The sequence below is a fragment of the Botrytis byssoidea genome, assembly GCF_014898295.1.
Source record: "Botrytis byssoidea strain MUCL 94 chromosome Unknown BBYS_004, whole genome shotgun sequence".
In the NCBI taxonomy this organism is placed as follows: Eukaryota; Fungi; Ascomycota; class Leotiomycetes; order Helotiales; family Sclerotiniaceae; genus Botrytis; species Botrytis byssoidea.
In genome coordinates, this window is record NW_024065845.1 from 1,283,804 (window position 1) to 1,306,596 (window position 22,793).

Genomic DNA, 22,793 nt, shown 5'->3' on the forward strand with positions numbered 1-22,793 from the left:
TCATTTGGAGTTAGTGCGGGAGGACGGACGAACCTGGTACTATTACCGATGGAGAATAGTCTCTTCAAAAAAGTGGAGAGATAGAATGGAAGCGGAATCAATTTCAGGTACAATTCAATTTTGATTGGTCGAATGCTTCTCAGGGTGGATCATCAGTTAACGCAATCCCAAATTTCGATGTTCTGTCCATCCAATCTTTGCCTCACACTCATGTTGTTCCCTTGCACAGTAATTATGAATCGTCAACCGCTTCATTCTAAGCCAATAAACTCAATAACAGGACTATTATCTGTTGATTTTGCTGCCGAAACTCTGCGTGTGCGCGCCAATGTGCATATATGCCACATCAACAGTAATAACTCAGTGGATAGCATAGAAAGGATAGGGAAGACGGGGGCCAATCGATCTGATCTTCTCATTGCCGACAGACCCATTACCCCTGATTAACAGAGGTGCAGTAATGCAATGCAACCCTTTATTTCTTCGAGGATAACGTTGAACGTATCAAAGATTCATCCAATACCATTCATGCTTCGCTTTGATCAAGATCAAATTATCAATATCCAAGTCTTCGGTGTAATTCTGCTTAGTCCTCCAATCATCAACGAAAGGATTCATCGATTCATACCACCATTGCGCTGAAGAATAAGCAGCCAAACAGTCATCTTACTGCCCCCATCACATCATTGGTAACCAGGTAGTATTCAGCCCGATGAGCATACATACCATCTTGAACATATGCAACATCCACAGCGATTACACTCGACTCCGATTACGCTTCTTACGTTGCTAATGCTGTGTAGACTTATTAGACTCAACATGAGAATAACCGCACAATCTTGAGTCTATGTAGCACATAAGGTTTGAGTGAGACGTCTTACAATTACCTTGCATCATAAGGCTTCAGCCAAACAGATAGATCATTCGATGATTACCACGACGAAATTACGACTGTTTGTCTTGAGACAGTCTACCACAAACATCCGAGTTCAAACTATTCTTAGAATATTATACTATCCTGTATGAAATTCTTCCATTCATATGACCCATCCTCTGATATCCGGATCTCCGCATACAGATGGACAAACTACAAAGCTACATCCATTGCGTATGTCAGAATGGCACCTCATCCTAGAGGAGTAGATTACATTGGATACCCAGTAGGTACAAACAATCCTTTCGTGAGCGCTAAATCTTCTCTAAATCTTCTCTAAATCTTCCCTAAATTGGTACATTGTACTATTGTACCATCCATTGAATGGCCCGTTCCGGTAGGTAGCCAGGCACTGGAAATTACTATGCCCCCTCGCTTGATCACAGCTGCCGATGCCACACGTTGCTCTAGAATCTGTACGTTTCTTCACAGCCACCAGATCGAAATCTCATTCAACGTAGATTAAAAATTCGGAGTAAATTTTATATTGTCTATTGATCCTCTACTCGAAAGCTAATTAATCTACCCTCAAAACTTTCATTCGTTTTAACTTCCTACAAAAGTAGATGGTAATGTTCCAATGTTCTATATCATTGCTGCATTCACCACAAGTCCTTCATCGCGAGAAGTTTAAAGCTCTTAAACTTTTACCGAATTTGCAATACCATCTCGACGGATGCTTCCACAACACATACCGAGAACCGAACGTGAAAACTATCCAAAGTCTAAACTCTCGAGCATCGTGTACAAAATAAATGGATTTAATCCCCGACGATTACAACCGGCGAAAAGTTGAGAAACCCCCAAACTCAATTTCGAAATTAATAATCCCTTCATAGTGTTCATCTTACTAGTTCAGCCCCACTTTTCATCTCCTTGATGACTGATGGATCTAGACCTTGATAAAGATATTCATCATGATTCTATTTTGAACACACTTTGTCAAATTTGTGAATTATGCCCAAGAGAATTGTAGAATTACACTTCGCTATCGTAGAATTACATTTCTCTGCACTCAAAATTACCCTTCTGTCTACTTTTACATTTTTCATGCTGCGAACCCTCCTATCCAGCATAACCCAGCAAACCTTACTCATTTACACAAAATGTCAAAACGCTACCCGTCCTGACAGCTCGTCTTCTAGGTCTGATGATCCTCCACCCACGTTTCCAACGCTGCCTTACACTCCTGCCTCTTGAGATCCTCAGGCCATCCGTGTTTTCTGATGATAGCTTGCAGCTCCTCACAGTGCTCCGTACCCTCATCTCTCTGTATATCTTCATCATTCCAGACCTTCTCCCTCCCAGTGGGATCTCCAAAGGCAACCCAGTGCAAGCTTTCGAACTTGCTTCTCCATTCAGCCAAGAGATCCTCAAGCTTCTTCGTCTCCCCACATGTATTGCGCCATGACCTCGGGTCATCGGGGGCGTAGTCGACGTCGGCTTCGGTAGAGTTGCTATGTGCCCAATCTGTCACAGTGCCTTGATGCCCTTAGCAAAGGTCCAAGGAAGACCACGAGAACTATAATTTACCATCAGTAGTATCGAGCAGCCACCAGTTCCCCCAATAGTTGTCCTCACTCATCGTCAAGGGGATGACCCAGCTTTTGACTGCATCTTCTGGCCATGCAAGGTCAGGCTTGAAATTCTTTGCTTCCTGTATATCAATCGGCTCTCTGAATGGTGCAGCAGTGTAATCAATGGGAAATGTCCCAAACGCGATCGCATAGCCTTTCTCCTTGTCTGGATTCTGCAGATATGGAAGGTGCTTGAGAAGGTCAATCACAGCACTAGTCTTCTCTAGCGGTGCGAAGTTGGATTCTGTGATATTCGGCCAGCCAAATGTGGGAGGGGAGACAATGTCAGATTCGTCGACATAGGGAAGCTTGCTTAGGGCTTTGTAGTAGGTTTCTATTGCGACTATGATTGATTCGGGTTTGTAGGTCAATACTTGGCCGTCGAATCGAGGATCTGGTTCGTTGGAGGTTGCCATGGTATAGAGGTTGTGTACGAAACGTTGTGAATATTAGTACTGAATGTGACGAATCGTACCCATTCGCACCCGGCAATCATGAGGATGCCTGAGATCTGAGCAACAACTTCGATATTTCAATCTTTTATCTTCTCTTAAATATCATTATCTCAATCTCCGTTTAATTCAAAGTAAAATTCTATCAAAGTAAAATTCTAACCTCTATTTTCTTACCTATGCACATCTTCCATCACCAAGAAAATCGAAACATCAACGTCTCCCTCTCCTCCTCCCCTCTCCCTTGTTTCGCTTTCCTCCCAAAAATAAATCCAAAAATAAAAAATACACAAGCTCCACATCCATACCTCGTTTATCATCATCATCATCATCATCATCCATGTACCGATCATTTCATTCACATCTCCACCTCCAATACCCATTTCATAATCCATTATTTTATCCATCCAGGTCCCAAGACCTTGATGAAATAAGAGCCAAGCTCCACAGTCTAAGCCTCCCCCTTAACTGAGCAAAGATCTTCTCCCATTCCCAAATCCCCATCCGTTTTGAGAAACACCGAAATTGGAGAGAGATTGAAGCTCGAACCAAAGAGGTATCCGGTCGCGTCGTTCATCAGGTTACCGCGTTGATGCTGGATAGACGCGGCTTCTTTACCTCTTTCTCATTAGAGTTCAGTTCAATGGTTGAGAGTGTTTCCCTACTCTGAATTATTTCTTCCATTTGATAGGCTTTGGTATGTACCTGTGTCTCTTTTCATTTACCCGCGTTAACTTCAGGAAATAAAAGTAGAGGCTATTATTGAAGAAATTTCAAGCTCTTGATTTCGTCACATATTGCGCGGTTCATGATCCAGTAATATGTTGTTATTCGTCCTCTTCTGTGCGGAAGTTTCTCATGAGCATGCTTTGAACTCGTCACCTGGTTGATATCGCATCACACCACAAAATTATCAACATCGAATATCACCTTCGATGGATAGATAGATAGTCTGCAGTTTACAAACGGGCGAGATGTGGATGCATTTGTGATAAACTTTCATTCTTGTCTGCCGGCCTATCTTTTCTGCTTTGAAACTTTGGAGTATCAAAGTCCTTGTCCTGATACCCCTGATCTACATATATTCTCTATCACTATTTCATTCTTGCTTCAAAATGTATGATGTTGCTTGTGTGATCATCACCTACCTGATGCTATCTCCCCACCTATCTCTCTATCTACCTACTACCTACTACCTACCTAGGTAACCAATATTGTTCGTCAATCGACGAGCCATCCATCCATCATCGATTTCCACCAAACCGACCGCCCAGAACTGGTTCCATCTCAAACCTCAAACTCCAATCCAAACTGTTACAGATCCACACATGTTCCGTCGGTCCCCTTCTCTCCTCTCCTCTCTACCCACCATATCCCTCCCCCCCTCTCTCCCACATCCCAAAAACCACACCTCAAAAAAGCACCATAAAAATAATAAAAAATGAAAGAATCAAATGTCCTCGGAGAGACTCGAACTCTCGACCTTTGGATGGCTAAAGTGACTGTTATCAATCACCTCATATAGGAATATGAGACCAACGCTCTAACCAACTGAGCCACGAAGACTAGGGTATTTGATCATGTGATGATTGATGAATTTCAGATTCGCTTTTAACAATATATCTAAAACGCATCGTCTCTCAATTTTTGGAAAACTATCTATCCTCTGAAGATTTTGTAGGTGGGCTTTGGGGACTTGGAAACAATAATAAGAGAGAGATCGCGATGGAGATGAATTTCATATACTAGGTAGTTGATTATGTTTATTCATCATCACTGTCTTCTCTAATTTTTTCTTTTCTACAAACTCCATCAATTCATCAAGCTATTTGAAAAGATACAAAACCCTCTTCTACCGATATCCTTCTCGAAGATAAAAAGCCATCCATCTCTACCCATCACGTCCATATATGTACTTAGCATCCCCCCTTCCTCTATTATCCCTCCATAGTTTTCTCAATTCGACCCCTCACGATACCAGCAGCTCAACATCGACTTCAATCTATATTACTATTATATAATCTTCATCACAATTATCACACCCTGTTGACATCCTCCTCCCTTCTTCATACCATAACTTGATCCACCTCCTCTCGTCTCCTCTCATTGCATCGCACTTCCACATTCACATTCACACCCATACTTACTCAAGAGATAGAAATTCCAAACACCACCCACCCATTCATACTCATCCACTCCCTCTCATTCTCATTCTCATCTGTATCCACATCCACATTGCCCCCCCTCCCTTTCACCCTTTCATCCTCTTCTAGATTTTCCAAACCTTATCTTCTCTTGTCATTTCCCATCTCAATATCTCTATCTTACATATCCTCCCTCTCTATCCCCCTTTCACCCCAAATCTCCCAACCAGAAACCATTTCCAGTTCCAGTTCCAGTTCCAGTTCCCAGTTCCAAGTTCCAAATTTCAAACCACCTCGAACACCAGCCCACCTACTCACCTCAACCTCCCAATCTCCAACAACTCCCACCTCCCGCATCCCTCCACTCCAAGAGCGACAATACCCACTAGCGCTCTTCCTCTCGTCATTTAGCCACCTAGTGACATACCTCCAACACTTTTTACTCAGTCCCAATCCCCAAAACTCAATACTCAATACTCAGTCCTAGATACCCTCCTCCTTCGTCTCTAATAATCTTCAACATCCAAGCCCGATTCTATCCACCGCAATTATTTTATATTTTTCCATGCATATATCCTTCCTTCACCTATCAAATCACTAGAAATAAATTCCATGCTCAGCCTTGCGCCATCCATCCCATCACCAAGCAAGTATACGACACATCAAAGAATTTGCGAACAATACGAACCCATCCCCAAAGGGAAATCTCTGCACAATAGCAATGATCTTGTCAAAGAGATACAAATTCTCGAGGAAAGTTTCGGCAAATTCTGAATACAGGAAGGAGAAATTTTCAGGGCTGTTGATGTAACTATTGATCCCCAAATTCTTGAGTTTACACAAGTCAAATAATCAAATTCACTTCATATCACTAATATGCATATATCAAATAATAAAAGTAGAGAAAGAACAGTAATCTTAAATTGCTATCCCCCCACTAAATCCAAAAAAAAACTATTCTTCTAACCATCAAATCATGATTAGATGATTGTCTATCCTCAATTCAAATCGAACTAAGTTGAGCTCCATGCACAATAGCAACTGAGAATCCTCCCAAGGCAACCTGCCCAAGGTATTCTCCGACTATATTGAAGATGTTGAAGTTCTCCGTAACGCCGAATGCTATGTATGCCACTCCTCCCATCCCCGAAAAGAGTAATAACCAATTGCCCGCCATATCTACGGTCTATGTTGAAAGACTTTTTATCTTCATTTGTGTCTTTTGCTGTGTTATTCTTGAAAAACAAAATGAGAAGAAACTCAGAAAATAGTGCTTTTGTCATACAATAAAGCGCTGATCAAAGCAGGTGTAAAAAAAAATGTGAATGATATCATAAAAAAACTCCCGCCATATATTGGCCCCAAAGGTCGTTGAGACCATGCCTTTCATCAATCATTGCGCCGTTAGATATCCGTAGGAAATACAGGGAATCCTGGTTGTACAAAGACGTTGAGTCCTGTACTGATGTTGTGTTTTGAGTTTATTATATTTTTGTTTAGAACTTGAGGGTCTTTGGCTTCTCCCAGCTGAATTCTTGGCTGGTGAAGTGACCGTTCTTGGCAGTCTTGAAGTAGATTGGCTTGGCCAAATCGAGCTCCTTGACAATGACACCAGGTCTCAAGTCAAAGTTGGCTCTGATGATCTCAACAAGTTCATCAGAGGTCTTGCTGGATGTGCCGTATGTGTCAACGAAGATTGAGAGTGGCTCAGCAACACCGATAGCGTATGAGAGTTGAACGAGAGCACGTCTGGCAAGTTTGGCATTGACCAAAGATTTGGCAATCCATCTAGCGACGTAGGCAGCAGATCTGTCGACCTTGGAGAAATCCTTTCCGGAGAAAGCTCCACCACCGTGAGCACCCCATCCACCGTATGTGTCGACAATAATCTTTCTGCCGGTAAGACCAGCATCTCCTTGAGGTCCACCAATGATGAAAAGTCCGGATGGTTGGATCTGAAAGGGATGTTAGCATATTATTATCGCAAGATGATTACAATTAAACTTACGTGGTAGATGGTCTCCTCAGTCAAGTATTCAGCTGGGATAACCTTCTTGATGATCTTCTCCAAAATCTCCTTTCTCAAAGACTCGGTGGTGATGTTCTCGTCGTGTTGAGCACTGACGACAACGGTGTGAACCTTTTGTGGGACAACAGCTCCGTTGTCGTGCTTGTATTCAATGGTAACTTGAGTCTTGGTGTCAGGTCTGAGCCATGGCAAGCTTCCGTCTCTGCGAGCAGCGGACATAGCAGCGTTAAGCTTGTGTGCCAATTGGAGGGTCAAAGGGAATAATTCAGGAGTCTCGTCAGTGGCATAACCGAACATGATACCTTGATCACCAGCACCCAATTGCTCAAGAGCTTGCTCGTAGTGAAGACCTTGAGCGATATCTGGGGATTGTTCTTCAATGGCAACCAAAACGTTGCAAGTCTTGTAATCGAAACCCTTGGAAGAGTCATCGTATCCAATATCCTTGATGGCTCCACGGATAACCTTTTGGTAATCGAGACGTGCCTTGGTGGTAATTTCACCAAAGACCATAATCATACCAGTCTTGGTAGCAGTCTCACAAGCAACCTTGGAGAGAGGGTCCTCAGCTAAGCATGCATCGAGAATAGCATCGGAGACTTGATCAGCGATCTTGTCTGGATGTCCCTCACCAACAGACTCGGACTAGAGAAAACGATCAGTACGGAAAATTTGTTATCGAGTCAAGAGGCCAGCTTACGGTGAAAAGGAAGGTTCCTTGGTTGTGGTGGGAAACCCCATTTGATCCGTTAGCTTGAACCATGATTGCGGTTGGTATATGTGAGTGAGGAGAAGATGGAGAAGAGAGAGTTGTTTGAGAGAAAATGGGAAGAAAAGACAAATTACTGAAAAGTGTTTTGTTTTTAAAGGAAGAAGAGAAGAGTCAGAAGGTTGAGGGGTCGGAAGAAAAGGATCTATGTAGTATGTAAGGAAAAGGAAAAGTTTGTGATTGGGATTTTTTGGGGGAAGGTGGGGTTAAACAAAGAATATGTCTGTGCTACGAATTCCAATTGGTTAGTAATGAAATGGGAGAATTGCACCATATCTCCAGCTCCAGGACTGGTACAGAATACCTCCCTAGTTCCCAATAGAGACTGCCAGGCTGGCCGACAGTCCAGTAGCATATTTCTCCATGCCTAGGTAGGTATGATATCGAACACCTCACCGCTGTCAAACCTTTCCTTTCTTTTGATTTCGCAAAGTCGTAATTTGTATGTAAGATGCAAAGATGCGCATGCAAGATTGATTCCATACATCCCATGTTGATTCCGTACAGGGGTATCGAGGATGAGGGACTTGCAGTTCCAGTTGCCTTTATCAGGTTATGATACAGATATGAGTGATGATCTGGAGATGTTGAATGGAATGATTGGCTGATTGTGTCAATAGTGGTTCACTGGCTTCAATCACCTAGGATACATCTCGGACGCCGAACATTTGGATTCAATATACCCTTCGCTCCGAGATTGTTTGTGGTATTCTATATCATATTATGCTTGGGCAATCTAGATCATCACATCCACTCCATTGACTTGCCTATGTAGTGCAGGTAGTCTCTTAGGTAGCATTGCCGCCGGAGAATTGTCAATAGATTCCCATCTCAGTCGGGTTGATAGTTTATTTGATAGATATCAATATATTGTAGCGGTACCTAGTTTATTATTGAGACAGGTTCGTACGGGGCACACTCGTACCGAGACGGGCCTTGCCTAGTATCCCGTAGGTTAGGTGGTACTAATTACCTTCTAACTTTCTACTAATGATAACAAATACTAGGTAATCACTACGCCTTCTGGAAACATTCCACACCTCAGCCTTGTGCAAAGAAACTTTTGTCCACGCCCAAGGTTAGGTAAGCAAGGAAGGAGAAGGCTGAACTTTTTTTTCTCTCACTGATAGAAGCTACCCCACTATGAACATTTTACAAGTCTGATAATAGGTAGGTATTCATAATCTATCATTGCTTGCCAGGGCACATTATTCACAAACCAATACAAATACTATCATCGTCGCATATTATCTACCCATCACTAATATCAGGTATCTACCATAATATCAAGATGAGTAAATTCGGTGTCCTAGTAATGGGACCTGCAGGTGCTGGAAAAGTATGTCTTTCCATTCCATGCGCGTCTTTCTCATATTTCCAGCCCTTAACCATTCCCAATCCAAATCTTGATTTATGTGAATATTCTCCTGAAACAAGTCAAGAGAGAGACATATACTAATATCCTTCCCCTTTACCTCCAGACAACTTTCTGTGCCGGTCTCATAAACCATCTCCAAAACAATCGTCGCTCCTGCTTCTACATTAACCTTGATCCGGCCGCCGAAACCTTCTCCCACGAACCCGATCTCGATATCAAAGATCTTATATCCCTTGAAGATGTCATGGAAGAAATGGGCCTCGGCCCTAACGGCGGTCTCATCTATTGTTTTGAGTTCCTTCTCGAAAATCTCGATTTCCTTTCCGAAGCCATTGAGCCTCTTACCGAAGAATATCTCATTATCATCGATATGCCAGGCCAGATAGAATTATACACACACATTCCAATTTTACCTGCTCTAGTAAAATTCTTGACCAAGACGGGCGCATTGGATATTAATCTATGCGCGGCGTATTTGTTAGAAGCGACGTTTGTGGTTGATCGCGCAAAGTTTTTCGCAGGCACTTTATCTGCTATGAGCGCGATGATTATGCTCGAGGTCCCACACGTCAACATTCTTTCCAAGATGGATTTAGTAAAAGGACAAGTCGCAAAGAGAGAACTCAAAAGATTCTTAGACCCGGATACGTCGTTATTGGATGATGATCAGGAAGAAGATGATGGAGAGGGTGAAGCAAAGGATGCGCAGACATTGATGAAGGGGAACAGTTTTCGCAGATTGAATAAGGCCGTTGCGGGTTTGATTGACAGTTTCAGTATGGTCTCGTATTTGAGGTTGGATGTGCAGAGTGAGGATAGTGTTGGAGGAATCTTGAGTTATATTGATGATGCTATTCAATTCCATGAGGCGCAAGAACCAAAGGAACCAAATGATGAGGTGGAATATGACGAGGCAGAATAAGTTGGCTTGGTTTGGAATTTTGAAAGAAAGAGAAAATGTGCTATGTGGAATATTCAGACAGCTGCAAAGATCGGTAGTCAAGTATACTTCGAATCTCGACACAAGCAGAGGCGCATAGCTGGTTGGGAGGTACGGAATTGGGGAGGGTACCGAACTGGCGTTAAGGAGAAAAGTTGTATGATGCATAGCGTTGGCGTTTTATGGGTGAATTGTCATATCCAAGAATATCAGGAATTATCAAAGAGTGGAGATATCTACAAGTCTTGTTTTTACTTTCATGAGCTTGCTCTTCAAAATATGCCAATGTCCGCATAACGACGTATTATGTTCATTGTCAAAGTTGCCCTATTCGCTGATGGCAGACGGTAATTACAACGCTCATCCAATCATTGCTGATGCTCCGAAGCATATACCCTTCTATCCAATGCATTTCCTCACCACCACCCGTCTTTTCCTCTCCTTTGCTATTTCCCATTTTCCTCACATATCATCACAAAACCATCCAAACCCAAACGCCAATCAAACCCACCAACCCACAATATCACAAAAAGACCTCCCCATCAAACCAACCCCTCACCTCCTCATCTCCTGCTCCCTCCTTGCCTTCATATACTCACTCCAAAAAACATCCAGCACCCACCTTCCCCCCTCGACCAATTCCGCCCCAGTCCTCCCCACCCCCCTCTGCAAAACCACCACCGCCACTCCGCCCAGCACCCCCCAAAACACCAATCCAAACACCATGCGCAGTCCCCACGCCACCATCCTGCGCATCAAACCCATCAGGAAAAATATAAACCAGATGACTGCCAAAACTCCCACCACGACCGCGATCCCAGGACTCTGACTCGCGACTTTGAGAGCGGCTTCGAGGAGCGGCAGGACCAGTGGCATGATGTGCGTTATGGTGAAGAGGTACAGGGGGTGCAGGAAATTGGTGAAGAGAGAGGTGTAGATGCTGTGGAGGAGAGGGTAGGCGCGCAGAAGGTAGGGGTACGCTTGCATTAGGTAGGGGGCGAGATGTTGATAGATGTCTGGAGGGGAGTTAGCATGGTGGAGGAGAGGAAGAGAGGCAAGTGGACATACCGTTAACGACCGGATTAGCTTGAATGAGCGCCAGAATATCCATTTTGAGCGAGTTTTCAAAGTGGCTTGCTTGTCGATGTTCCTTTATATGGTAAAGACTTCTGATCCTTTGTTTTTTTAGGGCAACTCCCCGAGAATAAAATAGAATACTAGGTAATAATATCCTTTCTTTTCAGCAAGAATCTCGTTCGTCTTCTTGATGTTGATATTGATATTGATCGTTCCTTCTTTCCTTCCAGTAGCAGTATCTCAATCCCAAACACATTAACTTCTTCGTCGCCTGTAAAGTTCACCGTTAACGTTCTGGATATTAATACCAAGTAAGTAAAGTATACCTATGTATCAAGCAACGAGAAAATCCAGCTCTGAGTGATCCGCTCTGCAATCAATCAATGAAGTAAATCAATCAATCAATCAACCAATCCCTAGAATCCAATAGAAAGAACCAGAAGAAATCGACGTGGAATTATTGAAACATTTTATTTTTCTATTTTTTCTGCTTTTCTTTCAGGAATCGGTGCAGCGCGGATGCATATAAAGTTTGTTTATCATTATCAATTTGTTTATCGCAGTCCCCGCCATGCTCCACTTGCTATTGCGTTACTTGCTTCCCGGTTAACGGTAACGTGCCTAGGTAAGCTAATGTTTTTGCAAGTTGTGCTGGGACGGACGAGAGGTCAGGTATGTAAGGTTACGGGTGGGTAGTTGAAGTCGCAGGAATTGGGTCAAGGAAGAAAGGATAGTCAATCATTCCAATTATTTTCAACGTCATACTGGAAAGTCTTTAGACAATTTAATAATTTATATATTCATGTATTTATATCTCGCAAATGCCTATGGAAGTGTGTATACTAGGTACGATATGCGATGCAGCACCAAGTTGTAAAATAGTTCATACAATACGCCAATGCTATGCTAAACCCAAACCCTACGCAATGCAGCCAATCAGTCATGAAAACCATCCCAGTAATTGGTATCAATTCAAATTACTCCTGTCAAATGCAGTCATATCATGCCAAGTCATCAATATCATCATCGTTCCATCCTAACGCCTCATAATACGATACCTCCTTCTTATAAATTTGTGTGGGTTTCATCTTTTCTAGCGCTACTGGCACATCTCTTATGTTCTCTTGATCTTCATTTGAAGGACCCGCAGGGTGGGTGTAACCCGATATCCATTCAGATATTTTACGGATAGGAGTGTCTTTCATTGGTGTCTCCTTCAGTGGTGTCTCCTTCAATGGTGTTTCTTGTATCCCAGTAAACAATGTTGAAGGTGAAGGTCTTTTGACCGGTGTTTCCAAGTAACTTGGGACAGACGACAGAGAAGGCCTTTTGACTGCTGAATCAGGAATGCTGTTGAATAGTTGTGCGCTAGAGCGGCGCGTTTGCAACGGTGAAGAAGGTGGTATTGCACCATAATCAGCGTCAAAGTTTGTAAAATTGCTCGTAGATCTAGACGAACTTGAAAGGGGCTTTCGAGTTGGAGTCGCTTGTACAGAATCTCGAAAGGGGTCAAGATCATATGAAGGGCGAGCTTTGGATTGTGGTATGGTAGGTACACTCGATGGGGGAATGATGCCAAGCTCAATCTGGTCGAAATCTCTAGATCTGCCAATAGTCGATTGAGATTCACCGAACACGTCCTTTTGACGATTGGTTTTGGGAGTGGCTTTAATCTGTACCGATTGAAATGCTTGAAAGAGCGGGTTTCTGTCAGGCTTTTTGGATTTTCGAGGATGTCCACCAGAGGCAGATCTTCGTTCGGCAGTCTCAACTATAGCTTTACCAGCCAGCTCACGATTTGGTTTCTTTAGTGCTGATATGGCATCCTTCAATTCTGCATCAATGGCAGCTTGTTTCTTTGCTTTCGAATTAAGGTCTGGCGCAAGTGTACTCATATCCACCTCTCTTTGGGAAAATCTTTTAGAATTCAAGACACCACCTCTATTAACATGAAGAGGCTTAAACTCTGCAGAAGGTATACTAGACAATGATGGGGCTTCACTTGTCTCTCTCTTCAGTCCGGGGATGGTAGGATCCGTAGCTGACCTCATTAAGGAAATGGCTCTATTTGAGCCTATTGACATACTACGCCTCTCTCTATCGTCTGTCAATACACGCTGCAGACTCTTCTTTTGCTTTGCAGGAACAGGTCGCTTAGTGATAGTCCCTGGCCGAGTAAGTGTGTTTGAGAAACTTGCAGCTTTAGAAGTCCTAGGTTTTGAAGCCGATTTGGTGATGGGTCCTCCAAGTTTACGATTTATCGCATCACAACGATCGGGGAGACGGGCCGAGAAGAAAGGCACAATAACTTCTATACAGAAGTCCTTGAGAATATTATCAGTATGCTTCAAGGTATTGTTGGACGTTAGGCCGGAGCTTGTTTCTGGAGCCTTGATAGCTTCACTTGCAATGGATTGCCAAATGCATAGTCTGTCAATATGAACGTCAATAAGCATCGCGAGATGATCCTGTTTTCGAGTCTTGGGTGTCCTTTCTTTGCTTTGTATTATCCCATCGTTAATCGGACGGCTAGGTAAGCCTCCGTCTAAGTTGTCATTTGTCGAAACCAAAGGTTGTAGAGCAAAAATCTCGAGTATTACAATCATTTGAAGTTGTGTCTCGCGAATACGTAGATTCGCTATGCGAGTTTTCGCTAACTCCTCTTTAGATGATCCTGGAGCCCCGGGCTCTATCTCCTCGTCATGGCCGATCCACCATTGCTTAATGAGCGACTCCTCATTTGGATACAGCCCATTCTTGCCAGGTTTCATCTTCTTATTGCTCTTCTTCCTCTTGGGTTTCACTGTAGTATCGTCGGCACTCTGGTCATGAATATCAATGGATGAGACGCAGACAGGTATGCCATCACGATATTTCTTGTCAAGAAGGGTACTTGATAGTACAAGGCTTTCTAAGAATGCGATGTGCTCACTCATATCGAGACTTGCGTCAAAGTCGAGGTGAAATGCCGCGCGTGCTCGTGATAAAGGACCTTTTGCAAAATAGGCCAGTGAAGTCTTTGAAAGATAGAGTGATTCGAAGTACTGAGTTCGAACATTATCAAAAATTTCAGTGGAAGTAGCTTGTGTTTTCGTCTCCAAAGCAGGTAGACAGATAGTCGCTTGGGTGCCATTTTGAGGTTCGGATGCGGGTACCTTTTCAGGCGCAGCTGATTGAGGGCGGGATTCTGGCAATAGCGGAGTAGATGGGCGCTTGATCATAGACTGTATCGCTTCGATAGCGAGTCTCTTTTTTTTGGTATATTTACTTCCTTCCGGTGTGATCAATGGCTCGGTCGAGGTTTCGAAATGAGATGAACCGAAAAGTAGTCCCTTCACCGGCACATCTGTGCGCTCGGTTTGGGCTACCACGGCCAATGATCTCAATTGATGTATGTTGATCCAGGAACCCAGTTGTAAGACTACATATAATCCTCGAGATTCTCTCTCGACAGCATATAAAGTGCGATTGTCATCCAACCGAGCTATGAGGACCATCGGCTGATTTCCCATTCGTTCCTCCAATTCCAGTATCTTAACATGAGTCTCGAAGAGTCGCGATTGAGGCAAATAATTGGTCGCAGATCCTATGTCTAGATACGAGAGTGGTAGCTGTGACCGTGGTAATAATATCATAGGCTGGAAAGTTCGAGGTCGGGTGTTGGCTTTGGATGGGTATGGCTATTTTCGAATCAGACATGGTATTGTAAAAATAAGTAAATAAATTACCCACCTTGACGACGAATGTATCTTTCAACAAGTCCTCCAACGAATTGCCATCTCTCTTCCGCTTTTTGCTTCCCAAGTTCCCTGTATCATCTTGACAAATTGATTGTGAGCTTGGGGTCAAGACACCAGATTGTCGACGCGCTTGGTGAATCGACGCGTCGGAGAAAGGGGATGCATCTTGACTTGACATAGCACCCGAATATTAATATTTGTTATATCATGAGGAAGATATTTTATACAATAATCTTTAATTGATATACTGCAAAGACTGTTTGAAAAAGTTATGTTGTGGTGAACGATAGGTAATACCTTGACAATATAAAAAGCAATTTGCAACAGTTATAACATTTCCATTTCTACATCTAGATTCTAGACGCGTTCCACGCGAGGCTACCAACTGACAGGGATTAAGAGTATCTAAGTACATTTTAGCATCGGACGTCGGAATCTTTTCTCCGATGGATGCGATCGATCATTGAAACATTTTGTATCCAAAGAATGAGCGAGCCCCCTTCATCAGCCTTTCTGAGAGTTCGGCTCATACTCCGTAACCTTATAAGATACTGGGTAGAGGCCTAGTTGTACCCATCTGCCCTCAACCGCCCAGACGAGTCAAATAGAACCATTTCGCTTGTGTATTAGAAAAGAGGGTACGGCAAGCCTTCAATTCCCAACAGATCACTGGTACCGAAAGGTCAAAGATAGATATGATGTTGAGACAACACAAGCCACTTTCACTATCTGATAAACATGCCTACTCTCGTCACAGTGAACACGCGCTCGGGCGTCCTTTACACTGTCGATCTTTGCATTCATGATTTCCGGTTTGTATGGCATTTAGACACTCTGACTGAATACAACATTATATCAAATGTGCTGTCCTTACTGTGCTAAATTGACATCAAATAAGAATTCACAAGATGCTCCAGCCTCAACAAACTATAACCTACCGCTTGTTCTACAGCCTCGAGTCAGGCTGTCCGATTTGAACTCCCCTCGCTACCTCGCTTCTATTGTAGATGGTAGCTCGGTAAATAGTGGCTTGGCTCTCGAGGATTCACTTTGAAACTCATCAAATATGGAATCCAAGCTTGTCATTGGAAGTGAAGGATATGATCGTCCTGGCGGGTGGCAAATGAAATAATGTCGCGGGGTGAAATATGGCTCGCATGGTTTTCTTTTTGGAATGACAATCATGACATCGATGCTAGGAAAACGAATCCCTTACTACGAGAAGGTGTTGAGTTGTAGCCGAAAAGCAACATCTATGTAGTGTTAGCAAAAGAATATATCAAATCTCATTGGCCTGTTCAAGTAAATTGAATTTCATTTTATATGAGTGTATGAGAGAATACAGAAAAATCTCAATTAGCTGTAGGTATCTATTTGAATATCCATGGATTGTCTAGTACCTCACTCTCGCTCTTTTTTTCTCTCCCGCCCAATCCATCTCTAGGTGTCTGGGTAGGTACTACTCGATAACTACTAGAGCTAGGTAGATATATCCAAGTCAAATCATTCACTTTCCGACGTCGGGATTCGGTATTTATATATATATATATATATACGAATACTGGGGATACTTCGTAGCTGGGGATAAAAGTGCATCGGAAGATATCGACTACTATATACTAGTCAAGAGCCCAAATCGGATAATTTTTAATAATTTTGCATTACAGCGGGTCTCGAAGGTCGATGATTGTGTCCCAATCAACAATCCCTAGTCCTCATCTTAAAAGCTACCCAATAGCCTTACCTACCTTCTTGGGTCTTGATTGGTATCATCTCATCTATTCCGTATAATATCTAATAGATCGTTCAGCTAAAGATTACCAGACATATATAAACGTATGTAAACATACCAGGTATATACCTAGGTATTCACTCGCGTCGTGTAGGGGTTGTTTATATTATATTACTATTTGAAGCTTCTCAAAAAAGAATATCCATCTACCCATCCTATCTACCTATCTACCTACCCACCCACCTAGTACTCATTTATCTCTCTCGCCCTACCTACCTAGGTACATCAGTGCGAAAGTCAACTTAGAATTTTTTCCTCGACTTTAGCTTTTTCTCTCTTATATCTTCATCTTCATCTTTCATTGAAACCTTCTCCAAATTCTACTTTCTACGCACCTGAATCGAGGTTCTAGGCATTCACCAAAAACAAGTACCACTTCAATCTATATCACCACTCTCACTCTCTCACCCCCCTGCTTTATCGGTACCAGGATGACTTCCCATCGACGCTAAACAAAGGGCAAATTAGGTACTTTTCGCAACCTCTGATTTTTCTAATAACCAGTTTCACTCTTGAACATGAGCTCGGAGATTTCACCTCGTGCTGTACGTTTCACAGACGGGGACGACAACCACAGGTTCGAATCATTAAAATCTTCTGTAATCATGGAGCGCCCACATGTTGAGACCAGCGACTCTGGAGGCTCTGGTTCTTCTGCAGATTCCCACGACTTTGTCGAACATTTAAGTCCAGATGCTGCACACGACGCACATCCCGATGCCTTTCACCCCATCGATTCTCGACCCCAGATGAATAGTATAAATTCAAGCATGCGTAGTCGAGGCAGCAATTCGGAAACAAATGGGGCGATATATAACCGCGAAACGGCTTTCAGCCCTCCACCACAAACACCTTTGAATGGCGCAACGGCCAGATCTCAGAGGCCTACTGCACCAGCCCGAACTCCTTCGAGTACATACGCGCCTGCGCGGAGACCCCCACAAGCTCCATACATGTCAATTTCGGATCGTCATCGATCTGGTTCAAACTCGAGATTTAATAGACAAGATCCAAGTGGCGCATATCGTGCGCAAGAAAGAGCTTATGTGCAACGGTTACGGCAAAACGATCCACCTTTCGAATATTTCGCTGAACCTTATACACCTAGTCTTGGATATGGAACAGGATCAGATACTGAAGAGGAATCCCCATCAGAATTACAATTCGATGGTGATCCCTTCGATCAAGAGACTGTACTTTTCTACAACAACGATGACATACAACCTACTCAGGAAGACTTGAAAGATCCCGCAAATAGAGAGCGTCTGGAATGGCATGGGATGTTGGCGTCTGTGCTAACCGGAGACGTAGTTAGGCAAGAGAAGAAACGTTTAATTGGTAATTCAGAAAACAAAGCAGAGAACATTGGCACCGAGATCTGGCTTGGTATACGATCGAAAGTATGCGGCAGAAGCTTAGGGGCCCAGCGACGGATATTAGAAGATACCCGGGCCAATCTTGACACCGTTTTGGAGGAAATTATTAAGTTTCAGGTGCAAGGCGAGAGTGAGGCTGGAAAGTCACCTATTGATCAAGTGCGGGGCATAGTTGCTAAGATTGAGAAGTGTGAAAGTCTATATCCATCTCGCACTGGCTTGGAAATGGCGAATAAACTGGCAGCGTCTACGCAATTCGCTGCGACCTGTGACGCAGTCATATCATGGCACAATACCACCGAACTTATCAACATTGAACTTGCTGTCCTGCAAAACTGGGTAGGAAATCCGGAGCTCGACTTCACCAAAGTGAGAGAGCGCTCACCTTCAGGACACGGACTCTCCGATGAATCATCATTTATTGATAGGTTGCTCAAGGAGGATGGATTAAGATCTCTACAAGGTGATAAAAGCATACTATTAGGTGTATCTGAGGTTATCATGAAAGCAAAGAATACTTTGATCGAGAACTCTGAAGGTTTTGCGAAGCGTCATTTACCTCCTTATATCGAAGAGTTACTCACCCTCATAAACTTCCCATCGCGCCTCATCGAAGAGATTATCAAGGTTCGATTAAATTATGCGAAGAAGATGCGAGAATCCACGCAGCAGAACGCAATGATGGCCGAGCAAATGATTTCGCAGTTCAGAATATTATTGAAGCTAGCCATATTGATTAAGCAGGAGTACCTTACCATATCAAATCCAGAGCCTGGGTGGGATTTACCACCTTGTATCGATGAGTCCTTTGACCAGGTAGTTTTAGATGCACTCAAGTTTTACTTCAAGATGCTCAACTGGAAATTGGGCGGAAACAAAAATACTTTCAAAGAAGCTGAAGTTCTTGAGCAAGAATGGGACTTCTCTAACGAGATCGGACGACATCTACAAGGCGGCGATGTTGAAGTGGCAGAGCAGTTTAGTTCTTTAACTCACAAGGCCTTCTTCCGACTGAATACCACTTTCGAAAAAGAAATGGTGAGAAAGCCAAAGGAAACAGCTTCTGAGATGACGAAGCGTTATAAGCAGAGTCTAGACTCCGTTCGCGTGCGGCAGCGTATGTTGCAAAGATTTTCCAGAGTCTTGAGTGATCGTTTCGAAAACTCGACGGATTTCAGCATTGCTTTGAAGCAGAGTGGTTTGCAGGAACTCTACTCGAGGCTTATTGAAACCGGTCACTTCTTGGTTTATACTGCAAGCATTGAGCACGATGGTATTTTCCTCATAGCTTCTCCATCTTTGTACAATCGACCCCAAGACATCCAGTCCATTCTAGGAACTTGCTATCACACCGAGGATACACAAGAAGACCCTAGCAACCCTTATATATTAATTCTTCGCCCCGAGATCCCAATTGGATGGGATGGTCGACAGGTCGATTCAGCTTTGATAAACATCAACATAGATTTGAAAGTTGGACATCTTCGACTTATTGCAGATGGATCACAAGCCAGATTATCAAACGCACGAATGGCGTTTTTAGATTCGATCGGAATACATCTGGATATGGTAGTTGAACAGAGATCTCATCTCAAGAAAGTGCATCTTAAATTGACCGACATCAAGAAAGTTGTGTACAAGCTATCAAACTTGATTATGGACAGCGTGGAAATTGTTCGAAAACAAACAAAAGGATTAGAATGTCAAGAACTCATCCAAACCTGTTTCATCTTCGCTACCGAGTTTGGTCAGCGGTCTTTGCCTTATATGGATCGAAACCGCAAGCAAATGAACAACATCAAACTCACAAAGATTGCCCTGGACTGGGTGAGCTTCATTTGTGATGACTGCGTTCCTACAGATCGTAAAACATTCAGATGGGCGGTACTAGCACTTGAATTTGCAATGGGTATGACTCAAGGCCAACATATTTTAGCTTTAGGGGAAGATGAGTATACAAGACTTCGATCCAAGGTCTCGGGATGTATGTCTCTATTGATTTCACATTTTGATATCATGGGTGCAAGATCCAATTTGGCCGCTCAAGCAGAGAAACAGCGGGTGGAGACATTGAACGGCCAATTCAGGAAGATGGATATTAGGGGAATGGCTGACGATGAGGAATCAGCTGCGTTTGTTCTTAAACAACGTCTTGAACTGATAGCTGATCTTGATGAAGAACGAAAGGTTATCGAGGCGGAAAGACAAGCTCTTGGCAGAGTTCTTGAAGAAAATAATGAAGCAGACCGATCTCTCACGCATCTTTCTGCTTCTCCATCCAATATCAATATGCGCTGGCAACAAGGAAACTTTGTTGGTGGTGGTACCTTTGGATCAGTATATGCTGCGATCAATCTGGACTCTGGTCATCTTATGGCTGTGAAGGAGATTCGTCTACAAGATCCTAACCTTATTCCTACAATTGCTGCTCAGATTGCCGATGAGATGCACGTCTTGGAGGTTCTCGATCATCCCAACGTAGTCTCATATCATGGAATTGAAGTCCATCGCGATAAAGTCTATATCTTCATGGAGTACTGTTCTGGTGGGTCACTTGCAGGTCTTCTAGAGCATGGAAGAATCGAGGACGAGCAGGTTATAATGGTGTACGCTTTGCAACTTCTTGAAGGTCTAGCATATCTTCACGAAAGTGGCATTGTTCATCGTGACATCAAACCAGAAAGTAAGTTATCTTTTTGCCTCGTTCACATTACGATCAGTTCTCTAACAATAAACACAGATATTCTCCTTGATCACAACGGTGTAATCAAATATGTAGATTTTGGCGCCGCCAAGGTCATTGCTCGCCAAGGTAAAACTCTCGTCACCGCGACTACAGCCAGTCTTGCCAACAAAAATAAATCTATGACTGGAACGCCAATGTACATGTCACCCGAAGTCATCAAAGGGGAGAACCCAGGACGAGCTGGTTCAGTCGATGTCTGGTCACTCGGCTGCGTTATCCTCGAAATGGCTACAGGTCGTCGACCTTGGACATCTCTTGATAACGAATGGGCTATTATGTACAATATTGCCCAAGGCAATCCTCCTCAAATGCCATCACCAGATCAACTCAGCCCTCAGGGTATTGATTTCATCAAGAAATGCTTCATTAGAGACCCCAAGAAACGTGCTTCGGCACCGGAACTCTTACAGCACGAATGGATTGTTGCGATCAAAAACCAGGTCTCTATCGAGCCGCAAACACCAAGCGATAGTGGAAGTTCCCAGTCTAGTACTAGAGGAAGTTTCACCAATTGAGGCACTATGAGTTCTCGCCTTCGTCAACTATTCTTGTCGGTGATCACAACACCTTTCTTCTACTTTCCAAACAAGAAAACGTTTCCTTTGTATTTGCATTTGTTATTATTGTCTTTTCAGTCGTTTTGGGAAAAAGCGCAGTACATGAAGCGTCTTTTAATGGGCATTGGGTTTGGGCACAATGGGTCGAATTGGAACTAGATGTATATGAGGGATATACATATACACGAGACTTTTTCATCAGCGATTGAGTTGGGAGTTGGTGGTTTTCGTAGCATATATGTGTTTATGAGGAAAGTCGGGTTTAACTTTCTAACGTCTATTTGGTTGTGCGAACATAAATTTAGTGCCGAAATGTTGTCGAGGGTTGGAATGGAGGAAAAGCCGGAGGCTGAGTCGGAAGGTCGGATGGTCAGGTGTAATACATGCATGGAAGCAAATGATAGACTGAAATCCGTTTCGCGGCGAAGGAGGCAATGGTGGTACGAGATCAGTAGAAGATGAAGTTAACATTGGGAAGCGTGGCTAGAACACGTCTCGTAATGGAAGAATGGAAGTGGTGGTGGGGACTTGTAGTATAATCAGAACAATCATGAAACAAGATGACACCACCGGTATGACAGTATACCATTACAATAATCTTCAAATTTGTTTTCTTCTGTCACATCATTGACAATGGCTCTCAAAATCCTCTAACCCGGGTATAATATTCCGCCGGAAATATACATAGCAGATGCATCGGACACTGCTCGGCGCTTCCACTCAAATGCCCCACTCCTATATGCTGCAGAGGCGATATCCGCGCTAGTGATCGACGGTTGTGACATGGAAAACCCAATCATGAACTCTTCAAATTGGGGACGCAACGCGCAAGGCTGAAAAGATGCCGTGAGTTTTCGGAGATGTAACGGGAAGGGTCCAATTTTTTTTCCCAATCTAAATCTCAGTAATCAGATTACAGAAGATTGGAGACTGCGGAGATGCAGGTTTGGACGGAAAAGTTTTCTCTTGTGGATGGATTTTGCGATGGTAGATGGTGGATGTGGAGACTTGTAGATATGGATCGGTTGGGTGGATTGGATGGCGAGAATGGGAGGGGAAGTTTGGAGGAGGCGTGGAGGGGTATATATATATATATCTTGCGGATGTTTTCTGTGTATCTAGGATTTTTTATTTCATTTCATTTCATTTCATTTCATTTTTTTTACTTTCCGCTAGGAGGGAAATTTACAAAGGAGGTTTTTGGAATCGCAAAGACTTAAGGCTTTGACACGTGAATTGTGTCAATTCTCATTTCTTAAACTGCACGGAGTTCAAGTAGGGA

The 22,793-nt window shown here is 43.2% G+C and overlaps 6 protein-coding genes across 6 annotated transcripts; 2 read left to right on the forward strand and 4 right to left on the reverse strand.

The window, feature by feature from the left end:
- Positions 1 to 1,894: 1,894 nt before the first annotated feature.
- On the reverse strand, positions 1,895 to 3,184 carry EAE97_002484 (uncharacterized protein). Its single transcript, XM_038872995.1, has 2 exons — positions 2,468 to 3,184; positions 1,895 to 2,416 (listed from the first exon to the last, which is right to left on the reverse strand). Exons 1-2 carry the CDS (start codon positions 2,925 to 2,927, stop codon positions 2,076 to 2,078), a joined length of 801 nt encoding a protein of 266 aa, XP_038736201.1. The 5' UTR covers positions 2,928 to 3,184; the 3' UTR covers positions 1,895 to 2,075.
- A 3,419-nt stretch (positions 3,185 to 6,603) lies between these two features.
- EAE97_002485 (uncharacterized protein) lies at positions 6,604 to 7,899 on the reverse strand (the record flags this gene model as incomplete). The annotated part of the gene is made up of 3 exons (XM_038872996.1): positions 6,604 to 7,062; positions 7,116 to 7,781; positions 7,837 to 7,899. 3 exons carry the CDS (start codon positions 7,897 to 7,899, stop codon positions 6,604 to 6,606), a joined length of 1,188 nt encoding a protein of 395 aa, XP_038736202.1.
- Positions 7,900 to 9,196: 1,297 nt separating this feature from the next.
- EAE97_002486 (uncharacterized protein) lies at positions 9,197 to 10,205 on the forward strand (the record flags this gene model as incomplete). The annotated part of the gene is made up of 2 exons (XM_038872997.1): positions 9,197 to 9,244; positions 9,387 to 10,205. 2 exons carry the CDS (start codon positions 9,197 to 9,199, stop codon positions 10,203 to 10,205), a joined length of 867 nt encoding a protein of 288 aa, XP_038736203.1.
- A 573-nt stretch (positions 10,206 to 10,778) lies between these two features.
- Positions 10,779 to 11,812, reverse strand: EAE97_002487 (uncharacterized protein; the record flags this gene model as incomplete). The annotated part of the gene is made up of 3 exons (XM_038872998.1): positions 11,627 to 11,812; positions 11,292 to 11,571; positions 10,779 to 11,239 (listed from the first exon to the last, which is right to left on the reverse strand). Exons 2-3 carry the CDS (start codon positions 11,332 to 11,334, stop codon positions 10,779 to 10,781), a joined length of 504 nt encoding a protein of 167 aa, XP_038736204.1. The 5' UTR covers positions 11,335 to 11,571; positions 11,627 to 11,812.
- A 300-nt stretch (positions 11,813 to 12,112) lies between these two features.
- Positions 12,113 to 15,325, reverse strand: EAE97_002488 (uncharacterized protein). Its single transcript, XM_038872999.1, has 2 exons — positions 15,033 to 15,325; positions 12,113 to 14,980 (listed from the first exon to the last, which is right to left on the reverse strand). The coding sequence occupies exons 1-2, from the start codon at positions 15,216 to 15,218 to the stop codon at positions 12,302 to 12,304; spliced, it is 2,865 nt and encodes a 954-aa protein (XP_038736205.1). The 5' UTR covers positions 15,219 to 15,325; the 3' UTR covers positions 12,113 to 12,301.
- Positions 15,326 to 16,935: 1,610 nt separating this feature from the next.
- On the forward strand, positions 16,936 to 22,672 carry EAE97_002489 (uncharacterized protein). The gene is made up of 2 exons (XM_038873000.1): positions 16,936 to 20,891; positions 20,949 to 22,672. Exons 1-2 carry the CDS (start codon positions 17,351 to 17,353, stop codon positions 21,467 to 21,469), a joined length of 4,062 nt encoding a protein of 1,353 aa, XP_038736206.1. The 5' UTR covers positions 16,936 to 17,350; the 3' UTR covers positions 21,470 to 22,672.
- The last annotated feature ends 121 nt before the right edge of the window (positions 22,673 to 22,793 follow it).